The 26,263-nt window shown below is 44.3% G+C and overlaps 1 protein-coding gene across 1 annotated transcript; it reads left to right on the forward strand.

Annotated features, from left to right (window-relative positions):
* The first annotated feature begins 6,931 nt into the window (after positions 1-6,931).
* Positions 6,932-25,879, forward strand: kynu (kynureninase). The gene is made up of 14 exons (XM_086283259.1): positions 6,932-7,061; positions 8,909-9,103; positions 9,187-9,307; positions 9,383-9,465; positions 16,253-16,314; positions 16,430-16,501; positions 20,055-20,129; positions 20,415-20,561; positions 21,872-21,970; positions 23,161-23,234; positions 23,530-23,582; positions 23,828-23,913; positions 24,771-25,001; positions 25,496-25,879. The coding sequence occupies exons 2-14, from the start codon at positions 8,935-8,937 to the stop codon at positions 25,628-25,630; spliced, it is 1,407 nt and encodes a 468-aa protein (XP_086139385.1). The 5' UTR covers positions 6,932-7,061; positions 8,909-8,934; the 3' UTR covers positions 25,631-25,879.
* Positions 25,880-26,263: the final 384 nt, after the last annotated feature.

Genomic DNA, 26,263 nt, shown 5'->3' on the forward strand with positions numbered 1-26,263 from the left:
TTGCAAGTGACCAATCACCTTCTTGTGACGTCATACTTCTGCGACTTCTCGACCTTAAAACAAATTTTCTTCACTTGTGCCCGCCTCTGTCTGTCAATCCAGCGCTCCACTTCACTTGCGAGAAACCGCCGCCTGTCCGCCGAATTTGAAGTCCTTTTAGGATAGTTTTTAAACGGTAAGCATTATACATATGTTCCTCACTTGGCTTGCTGTTTGTTTGCTAGTGATAGGCTACTTGACGACAGCATTAGTTAACCAGTGTTCTCTAGACCAGCGTTCCCCAACTTTTTTGGTGTTTCGTGGCGCAGGGGTTGGGTCAGGCAAAATTGCAGTAGCTTCCCTGATCATTTTACAAACATAAGTGAATAGAATTTGAACTAAAAGGGCTAGACTAATGGTTGCGTGCTGAATCTATGAATCAAAATATCACCTGGAAACATAATTAACTGGTCCACAGCTGTGAAACTGGACATGAGTTCTTGATTCCATGGAGATTAACAGTAATCCAGAAATTAACAAATTTGTCCTGGGCCATTGTGTAATTGTTGTCCCAGGGACGACATTTACACGGTGTCCCAGGGACGACATTTACGCGGTGTCCCAGTTAATTACGTTTCCAGGTGATATTTTGATTCATAGATTCAGCACACAACCATTAGTCTAGGCCTTTTAGTTCAAATTCTATTCACTTATGTTTGTAAAATGATCAGGGAAGCTACTGCATTTTTGCCTGACAACATTTTTATGACAGCTATATTCACCTGTACATTTATTATATATCATAATACATTGACATGCAATTCTGTCTGGAGAACACTGGTTCGCAAGTAGCCTATCACTAGCAAACAAACAGCTATCCATTTCAGCCATTTCAAGGAAAATATATGTATAATGCTTACCGTTTATTAAAGAAAAGTATCTTGAGTGGAATTCAAACTGCTGGATCGGCGGACAAAAGGCGGTTTCTCGAAGAACATTTGTTTCTGAAGGCGGGTATTTTTCGAAGTCGCAAAAGTATGACGTCACAAGAAGGTGATTGGTCACTTGTAATGTGGACCCTGGAAAAACATTAATTATGATGATGTGGGAACAACGCCAACACGAGGATATCAGATCGTCCGTTGACGTTCATACCAAAGCAATCCTAGTCTGCATAGAGTTTACAGCTAACAACTCAATGTTAGCTTAGACCAGTCATGCAGGTCTAGAGACAGTTTGGCAACCTCTTAGCAACGTTTGGTCGCTAGGGAAAAATTTGTATTTCCAAAGTTTTGGAGTTCGCTGGTAGATGCCACAGATTATGGATAACACTGATTCCTTCAACAAGAAAACGAATCAGAGATCATTTCTTATCAGGACGTTTAGAGGCTCTGGAGTTACCCACAACGTTTTGGAAAGAGTTTAACTCGGCTTGACTGAAAGCATTTAAAATCCCAGTCTCCTATGGTAACCTGACTGTGGCGATTAGGAACAAACAGGCAGTTCTCAACAGGATTGTCAGAAGTACCAGAAAGATTTTTGGTCACCAACGAACTTCATTGGATAAGCTGTATCACCATGCTGTCTGTAAGGAAAGCCTGGTCTATTGTTGCATACCGAGGAAACACTCTTTATTCGGATTTTGAACTAATGCATCTTGAAAAAGTGTGAAATCAACAACTTTCAAAAGGTGGAACTTTTACTTCATAGGCGTCAGACACGTCACAGTTCCTCTACATCTTAGAAAGTAGTTTCATGAAATTTACGGCGGACAGTCTTATGGCAAGCAAAGTAGTCACAATGTAACTAACTAAACCATTTAAAAAATCAAAATACATAAATTTGTATTTTATGCCCGAGTAAATTGTGTAAATAATTGTTTTAAATAAAATATAAGAAAAAAAAAATCCTAATCATTGCTGGTGATTTTCCTTTGTTGGAAGGCTCTTTATTTGAATGTAGGAAACACTCAGAGAAGTTGGTGACTTTCCTGGATTCTTTTTCTTTTCTTTCTTTGTTTTGAGTTTTACCTTTGCATCTGTGGATGTGGAGCTCATGCACTGAATTACGTTATTCTGAAACCCCTAGACTCTCTCGGATTCTCTTTTTACTTAGTATTTTCTTCATTCTCTTTCCCATAAACACATATCAGACGAAAGGGATTGAATTATGTGGGAAAAGCCTTCAACTTCTTCTGGTGTGCCACATGATAGGAAAGCCCTTCTGAATAGCAGCCATTGGAAAGCCTCTGTTCATTATCTCTTCATGTGACTAAAAACAGTTTGTGACTGAGATGATTTCGCCGCGGGGGGGAAGCATGAACCCGGAGAGCAGAAACATAGAAGGTTGCCCTCCTGAGTTTAGAGTAAATATCAGGTGCTGGAGCCCGTGGAGACAGAACGACATACCTTTCCACTAAATCAAAGAGCTGAGAGGAGCAGCAGGTGTTCTGCAGTCCCCCTTTCATTGAGACTTCAGCTCTGTGAGAGAATCTCAGATCTTTAGCTTTCAGACTCACAGGGGTGGATGTTTGTAGCAGAAACATTGTGAAAACTGTATAATTTGTGTCTCTGTGTAGATGGCGAAAGAACGTATTATTTGATATATGGTGCTGCAGCAGTGAAGTATTACATTTAACTTAGTAACCTTTTAAAAATGGTTGCTGAGATTCAACCCAACAATGTTCCTTCAACACAAAACCTGCTTTAAGAGGAAATTTGTTGAGGTCTTTCTGCCTGTTATTTTCTGTTTATCCTGCCTCATTTGTGTGACGCCAATTTAAAGAAGAAAAAAGACAAAGAAACTCGAAAAATACATTTAACGTCACAATGTGCCCAAACAGGTGTTTTCAATATTTTAATGCTTATGGCAAAATACATTAACATCCACCAGGGGGCAGCATTTTACCAGCATGTTTGTCGAGATGTATTGAATGCTAAACTGTTGAACAGTTGAATCCTTCCGCCTTCTGCTTTCAGGTAACAAGGAAATAATATAATATATATATAAAAAAAAAAAGGAAATAATATACATTTATTCATCTGATTGGTGGCAATAAGTCGAAATTTTGACTCATTAATTTGAAATTCTGAGCTATGGATGACTTTTTTTTTCCAGTGCCCAAAAAAATCTTCCATAGTACGACCAGTTGATGTTTTCTTTCGCCTTCCAGCGACTTGCCTGATTAAATAAATACAACAGTAAGTCGCTGCACCATCTTGTGGCAGAAATTGGTATTGCATAAAAGTGCAGCCTGGCACTAATTTGCAGCACGTAGATGTTTTAGACATGAAGACGTCTCAGTGCTTTCTTCAAATTCTGTTATAGGTATTTTTTTACAGGTCTTTATGTATTTTTAAAACAAGATAGGACATAAGTACATTTAAAGTACCAGTAATATCACTGTGTACAGCATGTTGTCAAACATACTGTACACAGTTTTTGTTTGGTAAGTCATCTTTTTCACACCTGTCCTGGAGACATTTCATCCAAATTAGACTGCAGACCGGTGGTGGCTAACTCCTGGCGGGTTAGAAAACATTATCTGCCGCCTCCTTTGATGTTTGTGCCCTGAGAAAGGACAAGAGCGGGGGGATTCGAGCTCCTGCCTCCTGAGCACTTCCAGATGTCACAAATCCTCTTTTACTGTGAGAAAAACAAGGGAAGAACATACTGGAGGCCTGTCTGGAGCTACAGTGCTCCCAAACATCTTGCAACCATACCGCTTTTGCACTCTTAAAAAAACGTGAGTCATTCTCGACATGTCTGCTAGTCTGACTTTTATAAACTCAAGCTTGGCTACTTCTAAACATGGCATGTTTTTCACACCAGATTACATCTTTTCTGTTGGGGAAAGAATCAAAAGCTTTACATCATTTTTAAGAGCGCAGTGAGAGGAAAATGTGATCACTGATTGCTTTGTTTACATCTGTTAGAGGAGTTACGACAAGCTAATTGGCAATTATTGCCTCCAGCCCTTGTGGGAAACACAAATGAGGAGCTCGTTTTCTAAAGCGTTTCATTGTAGCGCTGGGGGAAACGATCACAACTAGAAAGTTATTGTTCAGCATCTCAGGTCAGAGGTCAATCAGCTTGAGATAGGTGTTGTCTGAGTTGAACTGATGTGATTTTTAAGCCGCCAAGAGATTGTAACAGATTTTCAAGGATACAATGTTAAGTGATTTAGGTGACTTTGACCGTGTCATGGTTGTTGGTCTGAGTATTTCAGAAACTACTGATCTGCTGGAATTTTCCCATACAGCTATCTCCAGAGTTTACAGGGAATGATCTGAAAGAGAGAACCTACCCAGTGAACAGCAGTTCTGTGGGAGAAATTGCCTTGGATATGTTGGAGGAGAATGGCTAGACTGCTTAAATAACAGGTAACTTAAATAACACTTGTTAAAACCAGCGCAGAAGAGCATCTCAATAACAGCAGAAGAGCAAGCTGGGTGCCACTCCTGTCAGCTAAAAACAGGAAATTGAGGCTATAATTCACACAGGCTGACCAAAACTGGATAATAGAAGATTGAAAAGCGTTGCCTCGCCTAATGAGTCTTGATTTCTGGTGTAATATTTGTGTGGTAGGTCAGAATTTGGTGTAAATCAGTGGTCCCCAACCCCTGGGGCATGGAGCAGTACCGGTCCGTGAGTCGTTTGGTACCGGCCTACGAGAGTTGGGGCTCGGTTGTGAAATGTATGGTTTTCAGGGTTTTTATCGTTAACTCAGTTTCCCTGGGTCTTTTCCCGTGTTGTAGTTGTGTGTCTTGTTTTGCAAGAAATATTTACGCATTACCATAGCGACCAGAGCGCATTAAGGGACAGAGAGGAGGATGTTACTCTCATTGTTGTTGGCACATTTCAGGAGGACGCTGCTAATAAAGTTACACAATTACACAGTGAATTCGTGTTTATTATTATATTTACAAAACACCACAGGTTTTTTCTTGGTCGTATCATTTTATTTTGTTGTATTTATCTGCAACACCTTAAAGGCCAGTCCGTGAAAAATATTGTCTGACATTAAACCGGTCTGTGGCGCAAAAAAGGTTGGGGACCGCTGATGTAAACAACATGAAAGCATAGATCCATCCTGCCTTGCATCAACAGTTCAGACCCTTTTTCCCTTTTAACAGGAGGAAACCTCCAGTAGAGCCAGGCTCAGAAGGGGCATGTCAATACCTTTGTGACTACAGTGTACCCATCTTCTGATGGCTGCTTCCTGTACTCCACAGTCACCAGATCTCAATCCAATACAGCACATCTGGGAGTGGAAAAGGAGATTCATATGATTGATGTGCAGCTGACAAATATGCAGCAACTTTGTAATGTCATCACATAATTAGAGACAAAATCTCTAAAGTGTTTTCCAGCACCTCATTGAATCTATAATGAAGAATTAAAACAGTTCTGACGGAAAATTCACGCCAGTATTGACAAGGTGTACAAAATCATAAAATCTTCTAAAAGTACCAACTGATTGTTAGGTGAAAAGGAAAAACCCACCTCAAACATCTTCACATGTTGGATTTGATTCAAGAATAAAGTTGCGTCTTGCAGTGAAACAGAGGTGTACAACTTAACACCTTTAAAACATGACTTAGTGTTGTCCAGCCAGCACCCTTCCTGTGACACACGGGCCACTGCAAGGTGACTTTGACTAGTGTAGTGCCTATAAGAGATGTTTAAAAAACTCCTTCTGCTCAATGAATCTATCATTTGAAAGACTTCTGAACATGCTGGCAGAATGTCTGTTACAGAAAATCAGTCAACGGATTTGATTTAGTTAACAAAGCCAGAGAATCAGTAATTAAAACCCTGATTGCTTTTTCACTTCTGCTCACTGTCCTCACTTTCAGAGGGGATTTGTCTGCTCCTTTCTCCCAGACAAAAATCTTGTGTCCATTTTATTCTATCAAAATTCGTTAAAACCAATAAAACTTTAAAAGAGTTTATAGTTTTTACATGCACGCGATAACATTCAAAAACAGTGGTAGCAAGCATGTTTGGAAAAATTCCCAACACTGCACAACATTGGCCTGAGGCAGCATAAAGAAAAGCAGAAGTTTTGAACTCACACACACACACACACACACACACACACACACACACACACACACACACACACACACACACACACACACACACACACACACACTTTTTAAAAATGGTTTATGGCATCTTAAAGGTACAGTCAGTAATTCTGTACTCAGATATACACACAGATTAATGTTTAATGATGTCTCCCAACAACTGAGTTCTCATAATACTTATAATCAATGTATGAATAATACACAGGAGCAGGTTTGCACTTTGTGGAAGCAGCCACGTTGCTCCACCATATTTGAATACAGTGGCTGTGAAGGACGCTGCTGTAGCCAAACTAAGAGACCTGTGACTAAACTTTCACCACTGTCAGAGTTTGAAGGGAATGGACCAGACATGGGACATATTGTTAATAATGATTTGCTGCCATCTAGTGGACAAATGGCAGAAGCCTGAAAGAAAAGGAATGACAGCCTCCAGCTCATCACCGTGCAACTCAAGTCAAACTTGGTGGTGTTTATACTTGTATAAATCAGCAGTTTGAGAGCATGCTGAAGGAAGAAATAAAAAAAAAATCTTTTTTTGCATGGACACAAAATCAATAAAGGAATGTTTACAGTTTGATTCCGGCGCTGGATGGGAGTAAATCCTCACACAGCCTGGCTTAGCATCCGTTGGAAAGTCTCAAAGCAGAAGAGCGGACACTGATGCAGCTACAGAATAACGTCTTTTGATCACATGGCCAGCTCTGTTTTCACGTGGAACTTCGCTCTGTAAGTTTGTTCCATTTTCATACATGAAACAGAAACCACAAAATGAGGAAGTCTTTCCTGCTCTGCCTTGTGTGTATGCGCACAGGCGAACTTATGACAGGATATTAAAGAGCGTGTTTGAGTATGTGTCATAGTTCATGAAAACAATGATTAACCTGATAGTGCAAACAAAGAGCTCAAAGAGCGTTTGCAGAGGACACGATTCACTCAGTCTGACTGCTGAATGCATAGAGGAAGCTCATCTGCAGACCAACTGATCCAACTGTGAGTTACAGCTTTCAGAGCTCGAAAACTTCCACTTTACAGCAGAATGAATAAATAATGAGGCATGCAATGCTTTAACAAGAACAATTGTCAGCAGAAAAGCCTCTAAACTTAGTATTTAATTGTAAAAGAACTGCAGTGTTATTGATAAGGAACGCAGAGACTTATCAGGCATATTAAAAGGAAGCTGCCTTGTGCTTAGACAGTGTGAAACAAAACATTTTAAAGGTGTTTGGGTGTACTAATCTTGCAGAATGTCATGTTACAGAAAAATCCTGGTAAAGGTTTTTTAAAAATTTGTGGTTTAAAAATGAAGAAACCAACTCTGGAAAATCAAAAATTAAATTTCTTTCTATATATTGTCTAGTTTGTTCTTTTGAGGACTCTTGGAGCCTAATGATCTCAGCTTTGATCAAAAGTCTCTGTCTATGTTAGCTTAGGAGGATATTGCAGACAAGCCCTCTGAAAAGATCTTAGTGATTCAGCTGATGGATGTTGATTATAGACAGAGGAAAACAAAGAGAAAAACAGAAGGAAATACGAGTTTGTATTTTAAATTGATTTGACAGACCAACACTTTAAAATATGAACATACAACATTTAATATGGTTGCTTCGTGCATGTGCAAGTAGTCACCAGTCTTTGCATGGATCTTCTGTCCTGATCTGCTGTTGACTCTCCATTACTGGCCAGTGGTCACACATTAACCCAGCATAACCCCGTTGTGTTCCATAGGAGACATATTGGGGCTAAATTTAGGCCAGGGAAATGTCTGGATATGCCCAGAATCCAGAGGATATGTGGGGGTAGGTACAGACAGGGTGGAGTGCTGCTGCAAGAATGGCACTAGGTTGGAGCACCTCATCTCAGTGCCTCTGTCCAGTCAGATTTCCACTAAGAGCAGTCAGATCAGAGACGGTACTCTAATGGCTGCAGGAACAGCTCAGAATTGAATCCAGCATGCCAGCAGCCCTGCCTTGGCCAGCGTCAGTCACTTGTAGCATGTGCATTGAATATAGAGGTGTACAAAGGTAAATAACCAATCAGACCAATGACTAAAACATAACATTCACATTTCAACAGAACAGGTTTGGGGTTCGTATGATATTAAAATGATGCAGAGAAAGAGATTTAAAAGAAAGACTGAAAATGTCCTTTACAACACAAATGATCCCATGTGGATAATGAATCTTTCCAGAGTAACAGTGTTGTGATTATAGGACAACCCAAACTAATTTGTATCTTTACACAATTCTACAGCAATCAGATCTAAAAAAAAAAAAAAAAAAGGACCCTTGAAACAGTTTATTCCTTTATTACTAGCCACTCTAAAGAGTAGCTAATAATAAGCCCCTATAAAGGTGGACGAATCCTAAAGTTTGCACCTGGACCTTTGACATGAGCTCTAAGAAAAAACAAAACAAACGACCTGTTCTGCTAAGAACACTTAAAGTTTACTTTGGGTGTATTTCAGACCACAGATGATGTTAAACTAAGAGACCTGTGACTAAACTTTAACTTGCCCTTAGAGTTAGTGCTGTTTTCGGGACATTTGGTCAAACAAGGAATCACACAGTGTCTGTCTACATGTGAGCTTAACTACCAGAAACACCAGACTTGGGTTTTTGTTGTTTTTTTTGTTGTTGTTCCTTTACATGTATCTGTAACACCACCACAGAGGATTTTAAATTAAACCCTGAAGGCAGACTTTTAGCTTTAAGGGGAGGAAGGTCAGACAATGTCAGTAAACACCTAAAAAACAGATCTGGAAGTCTACGCACCCAGAGACTGCAACCCTATTCCTAATAAAGATAAAATGTCTTCCCTAACTGATGCTTTTCCTGCAGGTCAGCAGCCCACCGATCCCTCCACAATGGATGAGTTTGACGGCTCGACTCCCAGCGAAACTGTGAAACGAGTGTCTGACTCTCTGGGCTGCAGTCCAACCTCTGCAGAAGTGGCTGCTTACTTCGATAAACATGACAAACTGCGACACTTCAGGGAGGAATTTCTGGTGCCGAAAATTACAGAGCTGCCGCCTTGTGAGTGAAAAATGTTTCATTAAGGTTGATGGAGAAGAATATTTGTTATTAGCAGTTGTTTAATTCTGTTGATGTTTCTTTAGCTGATCTCTCACTGGTCAATGGTGCCAAGGACTGCATCTACTTTTCGGGCAACTCGTTGGGGCTGCAGCCTAAAAATGTCAAGAAGTACCTGGAAGAGGAACTGGACACGTGGGCCAAGATGTATGTTAATGCTTACATTTGATATTTAACCAAAGGATGAGGCACAGTGGCATGTATTGATGTATTCTTTTACAGTGCTATCCATGGACACACAATGGGTGCGAGACCTTGGGCATGGGCTGAAAACAACATTGAGGAACTGATGGCCAAAGTTGTAGGTAAGAAACACTGACGCTTGGCTGGTCCCTCTAAAGTAGGTCAGGATTTTTGGAGAACACGATGTTTTCCAAAGCTGCAAATTTTGGCTCACCTGAACTAGTCTGACAATGGCTGTAACAGTTGACTGATTAAGAAAACCCAAAAGGCAATTGGCGTTTTTGAAGGCGTTTGGGAACTTTCTAGCACTGCACTTCTCACAGTTTTGATACCGTTGAGTAAATTTAGAATCAGAGTACTTTGTTAATCCCTAAGGAAATTATGGAAGACCATAATTTGCAGACAACTTGCCATCATCCATGCAAGCTACCACGGTCATGGGGTACACATATTGCCCTAGCAACTGGTGGTTACCAGGGGTTCACAAACTGGTCTATGGGCCTGTGTGATTGCAGCTTTAGCAAATACTTTCACAGCAACAGCCAGCAAACAGCTGAGGAATAACGTTTTTTCCTAGCAACCAGGGGTTTCAGAGATGGTCACTGACAAGTCTCTAGGCCCGTGTGACTAGGACCTAAGCTGCTTTAGCCTGCCCACCGTTGGAGCTCTTCTGCAAGTAGCTTTACACCCACGACTATTTTTCCCAATTTGCTCTGTTTTGTTCAACAGTCATTTCTGCGTCTTTGAAAGGACTTGAGAGGTCCAAGAGCAGAACCTGCCAAAGGAAAGATGGTTATTTCCAACGATTTTAGTTGGAAATAAGTCTCCTTTTCACTGAAAATACTCATAGTGGTCCTAATAAAAATGTTTTCTAAAGCTTCCATTTTAACTTGAGCTAAGTGTTGGGTGGTTCAATCTAGAGTTTCACATTTGTGTGTTCTTCTGTGATGCTCACACACAGCTGTAGTTTTAAAACAGTCTGTCCCATTTACCTTAGCTGGTAGTCACTGCACTTTTCCATCCAGGCCTGTTTTGAAGAGTGCAAAGTCCATCTGTGATTTCATTCACAAGTTCTGGATGAGGAAGACAATGACAAGAATACATGTGATCATTTGAGTCCTTCAGATAAAGATGACTATCCGGTCGTTAAGTCTGACGTCACTAACCGTGTCTGGGCCTAAACTTGCTGCAGGTCCATATATCAAACGATCACTATGTCATTACTGAGAGTTGAAAAACTGTCTAAAGTCTTTCATCTTTAATAAAATGATCAGCGTTCTGCTCTACCAGGTGTAACAATTGAGTTTAACATCCAGGCATCCATGAAAACGGAATTTATGACATTTAACGGAGTTAGAAGTTAGCAGGAAGTTAGCTCGCTAGCTTCTATCTAAATACAATATAGCATGTCCTGACTGCGGGGTTTTGGAAACAAATTAAAACGTACAGCTCTGCTTTCACTTCCAACATAAATGAAGACTGAAAACTAAACAGCAGTGACGTTTGTAGGGTTACTGAAGTTTGGCTAGCTGGTTGTAACGGTGGACCCAAGAAATACCAGCCGGAGCGACTTTTGACAGTGCAGAACTTTTTATTAAGCTCGGGGTTGTACGTGGACACATATACTCCGCGCTCTCTTTCTCTGCTGTCACGTCCACCTCCGTCTGTCACTGCCAACACATAAAGAGACACAATCACTGTCAGATCCCAGCACACCTGTTCACCCCACCCCTGCGCCGCCCCGGGAGCTCACTGCGTCACGCCTCCTCTGCATCTGGCCAAGGACCACACCCACGCCACACATCCCCACCGCCCGACTGAGGCCGGGGCCCATCCGGCCGAACCTACTCCCCCCCCCGCGAGCGAGAGAGGAAATCGGCCACGACCATCTGCGCGCCCGGCCTATGGATCACCTTGAACTTAAAGGGCTGCATGGCCAGATACCACCGAGTGATCCGGGCGTTGGCATCCTTCATGCGGTGGAGCCACTGCAGCGGGGCGTGGTCCGAGCAGAGGGTGAACGGGCGGCCCAGGAGGTAGTAGCGAAGGGAGTCGACCGCCCACCGGATCGCCAGGCACTCCTTCTCTACGGTGCTGTACCGTGACTCGCGGTCCGTGAGCTTCCGGCTGATGTAAGCGACCGGCCGGTCAACTCCCCCCACCTGCTGGGACAAAACGGCCCCCAGCCCTCTGCTCGAGGCGTCAGTCTGCAGACAGAAAGGGAGGGAGAAGTTAGGTGTGAACAGCAGCGGCTCTCCACAGAGAGCCCGTTTCACCTGCACAAACGCCGCCTGGCACCGCTCCGTCCACTGGACCAGATCTGGGGCACCCTTGCGGGTGAGATCAGTCAGGGGGCTGGTCAGGTCCGCGAACCCTGGGACGAACCGCCGGTAATAGCCGGCCAGCCCCAGAAACCGTCTCACCTCTTTTTTCGTCTTGGGACGCGGGCAGGATGCAATCGCCGCCGTCTTCTCCACTTGAGGTCGCACCTGCCCGCTCCCCAAGTGGTACCCCAAATACTGTACCTCCCTCCGTCCAACCGCACACTTCTTCGGGTTGGCCGTGAGCCCCGCCTGCCTCAGGGACTCCAGCACCGCGGCCACACACCGCACATGCCCCGCCCACGTGTCACTGTAAATGATGACGTCGTCTAGGTAGGCGGCAGCATAGGCAGCGTGGGGCCGCAGCACCCGGTCCATGAGGCGCTGAAAAGTGGCAGGGGCGCCAAACAAGCCGAACGGAAGCGTCACGAATTGGTACAACCCATACGGAGTGGAGAAGGCCGTCTTTTCCCGGGACTCTGTAGACAAGGGAATCTGCCAGTAGCCCTTGGTTAAATCCAGAGTCGTAAAAAAGCGAGCGGTGCCCAACCGGTCCAGGAGCTCGTCGACCCGGGGCATGGGATAAGCATCAAAACGTGACACCTCATTCACTCTGCGATAATCGACACAGAACCGTATAGACCCATCCTTCTTTGCTACAAGGACGATGGGGCTACACCAAGCACTGTGTGATTCTTCTATTACTCCCAGCCTCAGCATTTCCTTCAATTCCCGGAAAACAATTTGCCTTCTATGTTCCGGCAGCCTGTAGGGCCGTGAACGCACCGTCACGCCAGGCCGCGTCTCAAAATGGTGCTCTATGAGAGAAGTACGGCCGGGCAAGGGGGAGAACACGTCGGCAAAGCGCTGTTGCAATGCAGCAACATCCGCCCTCTGGGCCTGTGTGAGATGGTCACTGCAATGGAGGTTGAGGTGGTAAATCTGCGTGGCCCCGCCCCTGTCCGACCGTACCACTTCATAATCAACGTCCCCCACTCGCTGTGTGACCACGAAGGGTCCTTGCCACTTGGCGAGTAATTTAGAGCTGGAAGAAGGAAGTAACACAAGCACCTTATCTCCCGGTGAAAATTGCCTGAGTCTAGCCCCTCTGTCATACAGGCGTCGCTGCCGCTGCTGGGCCTGGAGCAAATTCTCCCGCGAGAGCCTCCCCAGTGTGTGCAGCTTTGCTCGCAGGTCCAGCACGTACTGAATTTCACTTTTCGCAGGGCTCGGACCTTCCTCCCAGTTTTCCTTAATCAGGTCGAGCACCCCCCGCGGCTTCCTGCCGTATAACAGCTCGAAGGGAGAAAATCCCGTGGAGGCCTGGGGCACCTCCCGCACTGCAAACAACAGAGGGTCTAACCAGCGATCCCAATTGCGTTCATCCTCGCGAATGAACTTACGAATCATGGATTTTAAAGTCTTATTCAGCCTCTCCACCAACCCATCAGTCTGAGGGTGGTAGACGCTGGTCCGAATAGATTTAATACCCAGTAATTCATACAGTTCCCGCAATGTGCGCGACATGAACGACGTGCCCTGGTCAGTCAGTATTTCTTTCGGAATACCGACTCGGGAGATGACCTGAAACAGTGCCTGCGCCACGCTCTTCGCTGAAATGGTGCGTAGCGGCACTGCTTCCGGGTACCGCGTTGCGTAGTCCACCAGGACCAGCACAAAGCGATAGCCGCGTGCACTCCGGTGCAATGGCCCGATGAGATCCATGCCAATACGCTCAAACGGGATCTCCATCAGCGGTAATGGGCGCAACGGCGCCTTTGGTACGGCCGGCTGGTTAACCAGCTGGCATTCGGGGCACGACGCACACCAACGGCGCACGTCGGCCCAAATGCCCGGCCAATAGAATCGGGCCATTATGCGCTCCAGAGTTTTCTCGCCACCCAAGTGCCCTGCCATGGGGTTCGAATGAGCCGCCTGGAAAATCATTTCCCGGCGGCTTTGCGGCACCAACAACTGTGTGCGGATTTCATTAGTGTGAGTGTCACGGCTCACTCTATAAAGCCGATCGTTCCGCAATTGGAAATGAGGGTACGTTCGCGCAGCGTCGGGGCGCACCGAGCGACCATCAATATCCATCACTTGGTCATAGGCTGAGCGTAGGGTGTCGTCCCGAGACTGCTCTAGTGGAAAATCTTCCGTGGGGTACACAACGGGAGGCGGCGGGGCTTCCGTGGAAGTCCCCGCCTCCTCCTCCCCCCCAGAGTCAGCGTCGGTCGACCCCGCGTCACCGCCGAGCGCCGCGCAAACGTCACACGAATTTACAGACCGCGATCGCATCCCCGCGTACTGCCCCAGTAAGCTGTGGAACCCCGGCCAATTCGTACCCAAAATAAGGGGATGCGACAGGCGCGGGCTAACCGCCGCCTTCACTCTATGCGTTTTGCCCCTGAATTTCAGCAACAGTGACACTACTGGGTACTTGTGAATATCCCCGTGCACACATTTAACCTCCACCCAGTCAGCCTCCAACAATGCCCCGGGGCGAACCAAACTTTGGTGGACCAGAGTCTGCGTGCAGCCCGTGTCCACCAAAGCATGGCGAATACCCCCTTGACACCTTACCGGCACGCGGTACGTCACTCCTGGACCGGGGGCGGGCGCTGGAGCGCCGGCAACGCGGAACACCTGCCCCACCTCCATGAGCGGACAGTCTCGGCGCAGGTGCCCCGGCCGCCCACACTTCCAACAGTCCGGCCCCGGCGTCTGTGCGGCTCCCCGTGGCTCCGGGGCAACCTCGGCGGCCGCCGGGGTTCCGGCGGGAAGCAGCGGCCGGAACGGGTTCCTGGGGCTCCACCCTGCTGCCTGCTCCGTTCCCGCAGGGCCGCCGCCTCTCCTCTGCGACGCCGCCGCCGGTGGCCTGGGCGGCGGAACACGGGCGCCCCGCCGCGGCTCCTCACGGCCCGGTACCGGGTCGGCCGCCAGATGGTCCTCTGCCAGCGTCACCGCCGCCGTCAAATCCGCCGGGCGGTGGCAGCGAACCCAACGAGCCGTCGCCTCGGGCAGGCCTCCCACGAACTGCTCGAGGACGACCATGGTCAGCATCCGCGTCTCCCCAGCCGAGGGGCCCGGTCGCAGCCACCTCGCTGCCGCATCCTCCAGCTGCCGAGCTCAGGCAAACGGCCGCTCCCCCCCCGACATCCTGCTGGCCCGGAACTGACGGCGGTAATCCTCCGGGGAGAGCCCCAAACGATCCAGCACCGCCCGGCACACGTCCTCGAACACCCCCCGCGAGCCGGGGGGCAGGCTCAGCGCCGCCGTCTGGGCCTCACCCGACAGAAGCGGCAGCAGCCGGGCGGCCCACTCCTCCTCCGGCCACCGACAGGCCATCGCCGTGGCCTGGAAAGCCTCGATGAAAACCAGCGGGTCCTCCCCATCCCGCATCCGGTGCAACGTCACCGACAGCGGAGGGGCGGGAGCCGGCGCGGCCGCATTCCCCAGCAGCTGCCCCAGAGCCGCGGTCTGCTGCTCCGATTGCAAGCGAAGCAACGCCAACTGTTGGTCCTGCGTGGCCGCCTGACGAGCCGCCATCGCCGCCACGTCCACCATCATCTGGCCCAAGATCTGCAGCGGCTGGGCGGGCGGTGGGGCGGGCGGCGGCGCCGCCGGGGGAGCAGGGGGAGCCGGCAGGGGACCGGACATCACGCGTGGGTTTCGGCACCAGTGTAACGGTGGACCCAAGAAATACCAGCCGGAGCGACTTTTGACAGTGCAGAACTTTTTATTAAGCTCGGGTTGTAGTGGACACATATACTCCGCGCTCTCTTTCTCTGCTGTCACGTCCACCTCCGTCTGTCACTGCCAACACATAAAGAGACACAATCACTGTCAGATCCCAGCACACCTGTTCACCCCGCCCCTGCGCCGCCCCGGGAGCTCACTGCGTCACGCCTCCTCTGCATCTGGCCAAGGACCACACCCACGCCACACTGGTATATAATGATGTGCTACGTGACCGCTAGCAACACAGCTATGTTAGCATAATATAAACAAGCTAACTTTTTTTCCACTCGATAAAAGTTAACGTGAGTGTTCTCGGTGGTCAGGAACAAATGTAATCGCATGGCAGGATGCTGTAAAAGGACCAAACTTCAGCCAGGAGAACAACTGAGATAATCCATCCACAATACGAGGTTAGTCATTCATATACTGCTGCATGGGCTGGGCTGTAGTTACATCCTAAGGTTTTAAAAACTGAGCTTAAATAAATGATTAGCGTAATAAAAGCCGAGGGAGGTCAACAGTGATCACTGACTGTTTTAGGAGCTTTTTGAGATTAAATAGAAGAAAATACATAACATTAAACATGTTAACAACACAAAAGCCATATTAAACGCAGACTACTTTAGGCCCGGAAGTAGGATTTGTCACGTCATCACTTAACGACCGGATAGTTTGACCATTTTGTGAACTGAAGGTTTCAACAAAAGCTACTATGCTTTAAATAACCTGGATTTCCTCATTTCTGCTGTTACTGAAATGAAATGAAAGCCTTGGGGAAATTTCTCAAACATTCACATATTAATTAAGAACATGACTCATATTGTCTTTCTTCTTTTGTTTTTGACAGGAGCTAAAACTGAGGAAGTGGCACTGATGAATGGTCTGACAGTAAATTTACATCTTCTGCTGGTATGATACAATCACTTACTGTTTCACCCCATTTAAATGATGAGATATACAAACATAACACACATAGTTCAACAACTTTCAAACTGAACAGTAATGTCCTTCAATTATTCGGCAGCTTTCCTTCTACAAACCCACTAAAACTCGACACAAAATCCTTCTAGAGGACAAGGCCTTTCCATCTGATCACGTGAGTACATCCACACATGATCACATTTTTCTCTCAAATCCTCCCTTTGGGGATTTTTCTTTCCCTGATCCATGAATTCAGCTTTACTAGTTTTGTCTAACTCAAAAGAAAAATTAAACTTCACTGGATGATTAGTTGGGGTCTGATCTTGTGTTTCGCACCAGTTTTAACACTCGAGAAACATTTCTAGCCCAAAGAACTGACATTAATTGAAGGAGGAAGGTTTTTGAGATCTGTCCAGAGTGTACATTAGAGATACCCTTGACCCTATGTTTGTTAAGTACAATACCAATTCTGAAAAAGCTGTGTAAAATATGAATAAAAACAGAATGCAGGGATTTGCAAATCTCATAAACCCATATTTTATTTATAGTTGAACATATGGACTGGTTCTCATACAGCACTTTTCCACTCAACTTTCTACTCAAAGTGCTTTATGCAATATGCCATACCAGCACATGTTTTCTACAGCTAGGTGTTTTCTATCTAACATTCATAATCTAATGGATGCATCAGAGAGGAACTTGGGGTTCAGTATCTTGCCCATCAATACTTTTGCATGCAGACTGGACCTAAAGGGTCCTAAAAGGGCTTAAACGGAGTCTTTTCCTGCACTCAGTGTTTCTCTTACTTGTCTATGGTGTAAATAATCTCTTGTCTCCTCAGTTCAAGTTGGTCATTAACCGCCCTGTTATGTTCGTTTCTCAGGAACACTGTTTGTAGGTCAACTTGACCCAGGGCACGTTTACTATGTTTATACCTGATTATTAACTCCATTACTAACCATTTCAAACAATAATTGGTGTAAATGGTGTTTATTTTTACCTCTCACAGATCGTGGTTCAATGAGGGTAATTCACTTGTTTTTCATAAAAAATGCATTTTAAAACATTTTTAATGCACATTAGAAAGACCTGCATATAAAATACAATAGTTTTACATGACATTGATTATTTTAAAATTTTGTTTTATAATTTACATTTTTTTTCTTTGTATGTAGTGATGTAGAGAAAGTAACATGTGACATCTCTTCTGTTCTGGGTCAAACTGACTTAAAATCAAGACTAATGACTCAAGAGGATTTGTACTGAAAGTAAACTCTAGAAAGAAACAAAAGAACAAAAGAACAAAATAAGGGATAGCAATATGAACACAGTGTGTGTGTCTGTGAGTCTCCACAGCACACAAGTGACATGTCGTTACATGTTGCAATAGTAAACACTATCCAGTGTTTAGAACCAGAAATACACAAAAATTAATAGGTGGAAATGAACAAGGTGCATGTGTCTACACAGCACATGAGGGACATTTCATCACTCAGGAAAGCTCTCCGCCCAAATCAGAATCAGAATCAGAATCAGAATACTTTATTGATCCCTGGGGGAAATTATTTTTTGTTACAGTGCTCCATTTTAAACCAACATTAAGACAAGACAGACAATACGCTAACTAAGAATAGTACAATATATACATATATATACATACATACATACATAAGTCACTTATAAATAAATATTTGGAAAGAAACATGTGTAGTTGTAGCAGTAAACAGTGTGTTAAGTGGATGCGTTGTACAGGGAGATGGCCACAGGCAGGAATGATTTCCTGTGTCGTTCAGTGGTGCTTTTCGGTAATCTCAGTCTCTCACTGAACGAACTCCTGTGACTGACCAACATGTCATGGAGTGGGTGGGAGGTGTTATCCAACATTGTCTTTATCTTGGACAGCATCCGCCTCTCCGACACCACCTTGAGGGAGTCCAGCTCCATCCCCACAACATTGCTGGCCTTACGGATTAGTTTATTAAGTCTGTTGGCATCTGCGACCCTCAGCCTGCTCCCCCAGCATGCAACAGCATAGAGGATCGCACTGGCCACCACAGACTCATAGAAAATCCTCAGCATTTTCTGGCAGATGTTGAAGGACCTCAGTCGCCTCAAAAAATAGAGACGACTCTGGCCCTTCCTGTAAAGTGCTGTGGTGTTTTTAGCCCAGTCCAGTTTATTGTCAATGTGTACTCCAAGGTATTTATAGTCCTCCACAATGTCAACACTGACCCCCTGGATTGAAACAGGGGTCAAGTGTTTCCTGGTCTTCCTGAAGTCCACGATCAGTTCCTTGGTCTTTGCCACGTTGAGCTGCAGATGATTCTGCTCACACCACGTGACAAAGGAGTCGACCACAGCCCGGTACTCTGTCTCATCATCCCTGCTGATGCATCCAACCACCGCAGAGTCATCAGAAAACTTCTGAAGATGGCAGGTCTCTGTGCAGTGGCTGAAGTCTGTGGTGTAGAGGGTGAAGAGGAAGGGGGAGAGGACAGTCCCCTGTGGTGCCCCTGTGTTGCTAATCACCTTGTCAGACACACACTGTGGGAGACGTACATATTGTGGTCTTCCTGTCAGGTAATCAACAATCCAGGACACCAGAGAAGCATCCACCTGCATCGCTGCTAACTTATCACCCAGGAGGGTCGGCCTGATGGTGTTGAAAGCACTGGAAAAGTCAAAAAACATGACCCTCACAGTGCTCGCCGGCTGGTCCAGATGGGTGTAGACACGATTGAGCAGGTAGATGATGGCGTCCTCTGTTCCGAGACGAGGCTGATAAGCGAACTGAAGGGGATCCAGATGTGGTCTTACTATGGGTCGCAGCTGGTCCAGGATGAGCCTTTCCAGGGTCTTCATGATGTGGGAGGTCAGTGCCACGGGCCTGTAATCCTGGGGGCCACTGGGACGAGGCGTCTTTGGTACAGGGACGAGGCATGATGTGTGTTGACAAATGTGTTGTAGGCTGATACATCGATGTTGTAAAAGATGACAAGTGGCCAGCGTGCAGTCATTCACTTGGTGCTGTAGGACCCTGTGACTTTGTCCAAGTTGTCAACCCACCCTTTGGTGGCACTGCAGTCTAGAGTCATTTCTGGTCCTCTCGTGTGCTGATTTCAGCATTTTTGTACAAAGTGCTCATGAGCACAACTTTTTTCCCCTTTTGGTGGCAATAAGGTACCAGGGCTGTAGTGTCTGTGAAGGCAAATATGGAAGACTGAGGGGCCCTGTTCTTGGTTTTCAGCAGCTCAGCAGAGAGTTCTGTTCTTTCGGACTGTTCTAACCATTGTGAGCTTTCTCTTTAGAAGCTCCTGAACCAAGTTGTAGTCACAGGTTATGTTGTGCCCCTGAGACCTTGTGCCATATCAAGCACAACCTTTGTGACATGATTCTTCTCTGGGGCTCTTCCAGCCAGCTTCCCAGTGTTAACCTGCATGTTCAGTGTATAGCTGGTGTTTGCATCACATGCTGCCCATAAAAGGTTCCTGTCCTACCCACTTTTCCTGGGACATGTGGGTAACACATGGGTTGTACATATGTGAAAATGCACAATTTTTATTTTATATGTTGATTACCTTTATGAAGCCAAGCACAAGAAGTTTCATACTGAAAAAATACTTTAAACTATTTATTTTAGATTTTTACAATTTAAAATGGTTCAATTTGACTTGCAATATAACAGGAGGGTTAAATCTTCAGTGTCCTTCTTGAATCTCTTTCCTCAGTACGCTGTGGAGTCGCAGATCCGTCTGCGAGGACTCGATCCTAAGGACAGCATGCTGTTGCTGTCACCCAAGCCGGTAACACACTGCACACTTTTATCTAAACTAATTTCTCCATGGAGGAACAATTGATGGATAGTTTTCCTCCCCAAAGCAAATCCTCAGGTCATCTACTTCACGTCACGTGTTAGCATATCACCACTAAAACTTTCACAGCATCTTAACTTTCAAAGATGAAGAGCAGTTGCCGACCTATTGAGTGCATTTCATGCTGTTATATGAACAAACGTGTCTGTAGCTCTGTGTCAGTTAGAAACTAAACACCGTTTAAATGACAATGCTGAGCACTTTCTGTGTGTTCAGGGAGAAGAGACCCTGAAAACCGAGGACATCCTGGAGGTGATCGAGAAGCAGGGCGACTCTATCGCAGTGGTAATGTTTAGCGGGGTTCAGTATTACACCGGCCAGCTGTTCGACATGGCCTGCATCACTGAGGCTGGCCAGAGGAAGGTGAGGAGAGGATACTGTAACCCAGTGGTTCCCAAAGTGGGGGGCACATTACTGGGGGGCGCAGTATGAATAAAAAAAAAATGCTTGAACACTGCTAGCACAATGGACAAGTTTTTGACGGGGCTCCCACACAAACGCAAAGCAGAATCAGAATCAGAATCAGAATACTTTATTGATCCCTGGGGGAAATTATTTTTTGTTACAGTGCTCCATTTTAAACCAACATTAAGACAAGACAGACAATACGCTAACTAAGAATGTGAAGCATCGCCAAATATGTTTCCAAACCAACTCCCTTCCAAGCCAAAGACTTGAAAATATGGTGAAGCATATCTTGCCTTTGGCTTTACCTGCACAAGTGCCAAGGTAGGTCTCCCCGGCAGAGTTTGTTTCCCCTGCATCGGGAACACGCGCTGGGCTGTCCAAATCACGGACAAACAGTATCCCACATTCTTGATTAGTTCACAAACACGTCTTATAATGACTAACTACTCCTGAAATTTTGGAGATGTTAGCTCTTTATACAGTAAAGCTACAGATTTTCTTGTAAAACAAAGGGGGGCCTAGCAAAAAGAGAAACCACTGTAAGCAAAAAATACTCAGATAAAAGTCTTTAATGATGTTTCAATGAGGCCTTCCAGTCACCAGAACTTTCCGATTTTCTTGTATTACTTAAATGAGAGTTGACACTTACATAAAGAAGCATGTATATGATTTCTCCCGGTGCTTTCATTATTTATTTCCAAAAAAGTTCAAAAGAACAGAACAGATGGAGAAAAGTACCAATCGCAGATCTGCATTTCCAGCTAGAGTTGGTGGGTATCACACCCACTGTGCGAAGTTTGATGGGCCAACAATAATACTGATGCACAATTTTTTAACTGAGTGAGTTTTGCCCACTGTGACTCTGACTGACCAACGTTAACAACAACGCTATTCCCTTTTTCCAATTGTGTGTTTACACCCAAATCTTTTACCCATTTTCATCTCAAATTTTCACCGCATCTCGCCATCATTTTATGAAATATTGGTGTTATTTGCAATAAATCCCATATTTTTTGATGCAACTCTTCAGTTGTGAAACTTTCCGGCCTGACCAAATGTTTCCTTGAATTGTGGAAAGAGTCAATGTCCAAAGAAAACTTAGAAGTCTCTGGAAGTCCTGGAAAGCTATTGCTCAAGACCACTTACAAAAATGTGAAGAAAGTCTGTTATCTTGGAAGCAAAAGAAAAATTAATCAGGGCCTTCTCGAGACTTTTGCTTTGTGCTGTATATTAAGTTGTTACTGTGTCCTCTGTTTGTCTGTCAGGGCTGTTATGTCGGCTTCGACTGCGCCCACGCGGCAGGAAACGTCGAGTTGGAACTGCACGACTGGGGTGTCGACTTCGCCTGCTGGTGCTCCTACAAGGTCAGCTGACAGGAGACTTCTAAAGTCCTGCTCACTGTTTCATCCAGACACAGTCCAGAGTGAATGAGACTCTGTGGAGCTGTAGGACAAATGTCCTTTCTGAGGAATATTAATGTTCTTTCTGGCAAAGGTTGAGACAACACAACCAGTTCCGATTTTAGACGCTTATACCAGGGTGTCAAACTCATTTTACATCGTGGCTCACATACAGTTCACTTTGATCTCAAGTGAGCCGGACCAGCAAAACTCCCATTTAATCCCTGAGATATTTTAATGTAAGAAAAAGAACTTCAACAATAGATCTGTTTTTCTATTTGATAAAGAAATGGTGCTGTAGTAAAGGAAAGAAGTGTGGCAGCATGACTCTTTGGGCTTAAAGTTTAAGAAATGAATTACAGAAAATTTCTGGTGTCTCATTGTCCACACTGTCCTGTAATTATGTAATTATTATAAAATCAAAGTTTTGTTGTTAATATACAGAATATTTCTTTGTTTTGCCAGGATGCACAAAGCAGCTCATGAGAGAAATTAAGCACACAAACCTATCAGGGTTAGAGTTTTCTGAACTCAAGAGTAAGAAATCATGCAATTCTATAACAGATACTGAAAAAACTGGAACTACCTGTCATTTAACAGTTTATTACTTATTTATTTTGGTTTATGAATGACCATGGGGGATGTCTTTATCAAAAACCAATGGAAGGGGCCTTTAAAGATCAAAAGCCTTAGGTAATTCAGCTGATCTCCCATTCAATAACTTCTGTAGTGCTACTTTCTGATCTCTGTGCAGCAGTGATGTTACATCTACCTTAGCGCCATCGCTGAAAACTATGGATCATTTAAACTGAAAACTGCTTGTTAACTGCCATAATCCTTCACATGTAATCCAGGACAGTTTGAAAGAGAAATTGATGTAAGAGCAGAGCGAACAGCCTAAAAGGACAGAACGGGGCATGTGAAAATGTCCGAGATTATCTTAATTTCAGACAAATTTCACAGACTTTTTTATTCATGTATCATAAAGGCAGCGGTAAATACTTATCTCCTTATCACCATTCACTCCAGCTTACTGAGGACTACCTTGCTCACTAACTGCCCTGTTAATGAACTGCAGGCGATTTCAGTACAATTATCAGATAAAAGTATAAATGAGAAATGCTTTGTGATGACTGTGGCTTTTTTGTTTGCAGTATATAAACTCAGGTGCTGGTGGTCTCGCTGGGGCGTTTATCCATGAGAAACACAAACATACCATCAAACCAACGTAAGAAACATTCCTCACAGACATTTTAGCTGGTGGGGATTTTTGTTGGTAGGGTATCCCAGATATCCTTGGCCTAATTTTGACACTCTTGGTTCAGTCACAGCACTGGCAAGTGACACCTTGAGTCAGTCACGGCCAGATGTGGGACATCTAGGATAGTGAAACTAATATCAAATGATAAAATATATCAAACTCAAGTATCTTTCTCTTAAATTAGTCAAAATACGTTAATAGACATAGGATTAAAGATTGGATTAAATAAAGTAACACAGCTCTCTGTTCCCGTGTCCTTCAGGCTGATGGGATGGTGGGGACATGACCTGAAGTCTCGGTTTCAGATGACTAACGGTAAAACTCATCACAGATTCCTCACTGACCTCTGCCTCCTCAGTACCTCTCTCAAGCCTGCTGTGTGCTTTTAGAGTTGCTATTTGCTTCCATCTTGTGGTCTCATGTGAACATTACACCTGCAGTTCTGCCTATTTGGAGACCTTTATGTTTAGAGTGTAAAGAGCACACCTCTCAGGCTCTGAATGAACTGAATGGATCCTGAAGCTTTGAAAGGGTTCTTGACTTTTTCCTTCTGTTTTTAGTGATGGAGCTGCAGCCTGGAGTGAGCGGCTTCAGGCTGTCGAACCAACCAATCCTGCTGGTCTGTCCACTGCAGGCCAGTCTGGAGGTACTCCTTCTAGACATGTTAATCAACCTGAATGAAACGTATTTCATAAGCTTGCTAGGGTTCAAGGATTATTAGCATCTATTTAGTGTTCGGGAATTGTGAATCGTTACAAATTATATGTAGTTTGTGTAGTAAATGATCTCAAAACGACAACTATGTTACGTGTACAATATATGCGCGCCATTGAAATTACACGTATGTTGTGGACATTATATGCAAACCATTGACATTACATGTGTGTTATGTGCAGGTTATTGAAGTTACATGTCCGTTATTAACATTACAAGTGTTATGTGTATGTTTTTGTCATTACGTGTATGTAATGTATGTATGTAGTGCACTGACACTTTGGGGTAACTGGAATTGTTGTCATGCATATCTGTAAGTAAGTGTTTATCAAACAGTGATGCTAATAGTGCCTGTAGTCGATTACAAGTTGAATACACAGCTTGAAAAAACTATATGTGTTCATTATTCATCTCTTTCATTGTTTAATTGTTGTACATGTCTATTTAATGGTTATTTAGTGTTTGCTTATTTCAGCAGTTTATTATTTATTATGGAAACTTGTTTCTGCCACTGAAAACAAGCATTTTTTGCCATACATAAGTTCAAAATTTGGGTTATTATCTCGCCTTAATTGCTCAAACTTATGGAAATAACTGAAAAATTGAGAAAATTCCTTTTTTAAAATTTGAGAGAGTAATCTAAAATCATGTCTTATGGAAGGGAAAAATGCTGTTTTCAGGCTTCCTTAATATATCAGCATAGTCTTGTACACGAAAAAAAAAACCATTTGCCTGAAGTAACATCTATTTTTCATTTTCTTTCCTCATACACGATTTAAATCTTGCCAGGTGTTTAACATGACCACCATGCAGGCTCTGCGCAAGAAGTCCCTCCTACTGACAGGCTACCTGGAGTATCTGATTAAGCACTACTACACTAAGGACCCGGCTCAGCCTCACAAACCTCACGTCCACATCATCACACCGTCGGACCCTCAGCAGAGAGGCTGCCAGCTTTCGCTCTCCTTCTCTGCTCCCATCAAAAGAGTCTTCGAGGAGCTGGAGAAGAGGGGCGTCGCTGTGAGTATAAACCCCGATATCTGTTTCTAGTACAAGCCTAATCAGGTAAAAATACAAGAATGTAATTAATTTTAACATCAAATGTAAATTTTGTCTTTTTAAGTTCTGTGTTGTTATCATCAAAAGTTTAGAAAAGGGGTTGGTCACGTATTTGGCATCTTAGCCAGTTCAGTTTTGTATTTGTTTTCTTTTTTGGAGCCAGAAGTGTCCAAAGTTTGTGAATTCAGCTTGTTTTTATAAACCGATACCTGATCATTAGTGCCAAGTACATACAAATAAAACATTAGCATTTAACTCACTAAAACCAGAGCACAGACTGGTGGAGGATCTTAGCAACTAACTTCATAAAAACAACTATAGGGACATGCTCGCTTTTGTAACTTGCCTACAGTGGCCATTGGAGGAGCTCCAGTTTTTGGCACTTTAATTCCTTGTGCTTCAAAAAATGACCACCTGAACAATTTTGAACTCTTTTGTCATTTCCTGTCTCATAGTGTGACATGAGGGAGCCCACCGTGCTGCGAGTTGCTCCGGTGCCAATGTACAACTCCTTCAGTGATGTCCATCGCTTCATCAGAGCGCTGGGAGAGGCTCTGGCCGCCAGCAAGCAAGATTGGGAGAGGAACTGACTGCTACAAACTCCTGTGTTTTTTCATGGTTATTAGGAAGGTTGTAAAGCATCATGCTTTCTTTAAACGCCTCAGGTCTCTCATTTTGTGCCTTTTGGAACCATTTGAGCCTCATTATCTTCACTGTATTTTTAAACTTTTTTTTATCTGTTGCAGAGATATTTGTCATAAATTCTCAGAAGTAAAATATTTTTGGTGACAGTTTAAAATAAAGCTGAGAACAGCCTTCAGATTGAGAGAGAACCCTGACGTTCCCTTGGTCTTTGTTTTGTTCTCTAGGTCTCTCTTTGAAATTGCACATAAAATATGGCTTGTTTTGCATACCTACCTAACACACCAGTACTTAAAGCCTTATTGCAAATTTTTGCAATCTTATTGTTTTTTTGAAAATTATTTTTTATTATTTAATAAAGTATATTAATGTAATATGACACAGGGCTTTTGCATGAACAGTAATTGAATACATGACTAGCTGCAGTAAAATAAAAGATGGATGTACTCACCAAAGCACGACCCACTACTTTGGAAAGTCCCAAATTCGCAATTTTATCCATTGCCGTTGTGGTTTTCAGCCAATAAAGCTGATTCTGACAGGAGATACACTCTAACTGTGACTACTAGTACATCAGTAGT

Source organism: Aulonocara sp. 'chitande type north' Nkhata Bay, linkage group LG23 (assembly GCF_057382095.1).
Source record: "Aulonocara sp. 'chitande type north' Nkhata Bay isolate Kocher_YH1m ecotype deep benthic linkage group LG23, A_spYH_male_GT1.1, whole genome shotgun sequence".
Lineage (NCBI taxonomy): Eukaryota > Metazoa > Chordata > Actinopteri > Cichliformes > Cichlidae > Aulonocara > Aulonocara sp. 'chitande type north' Nkhata Bay.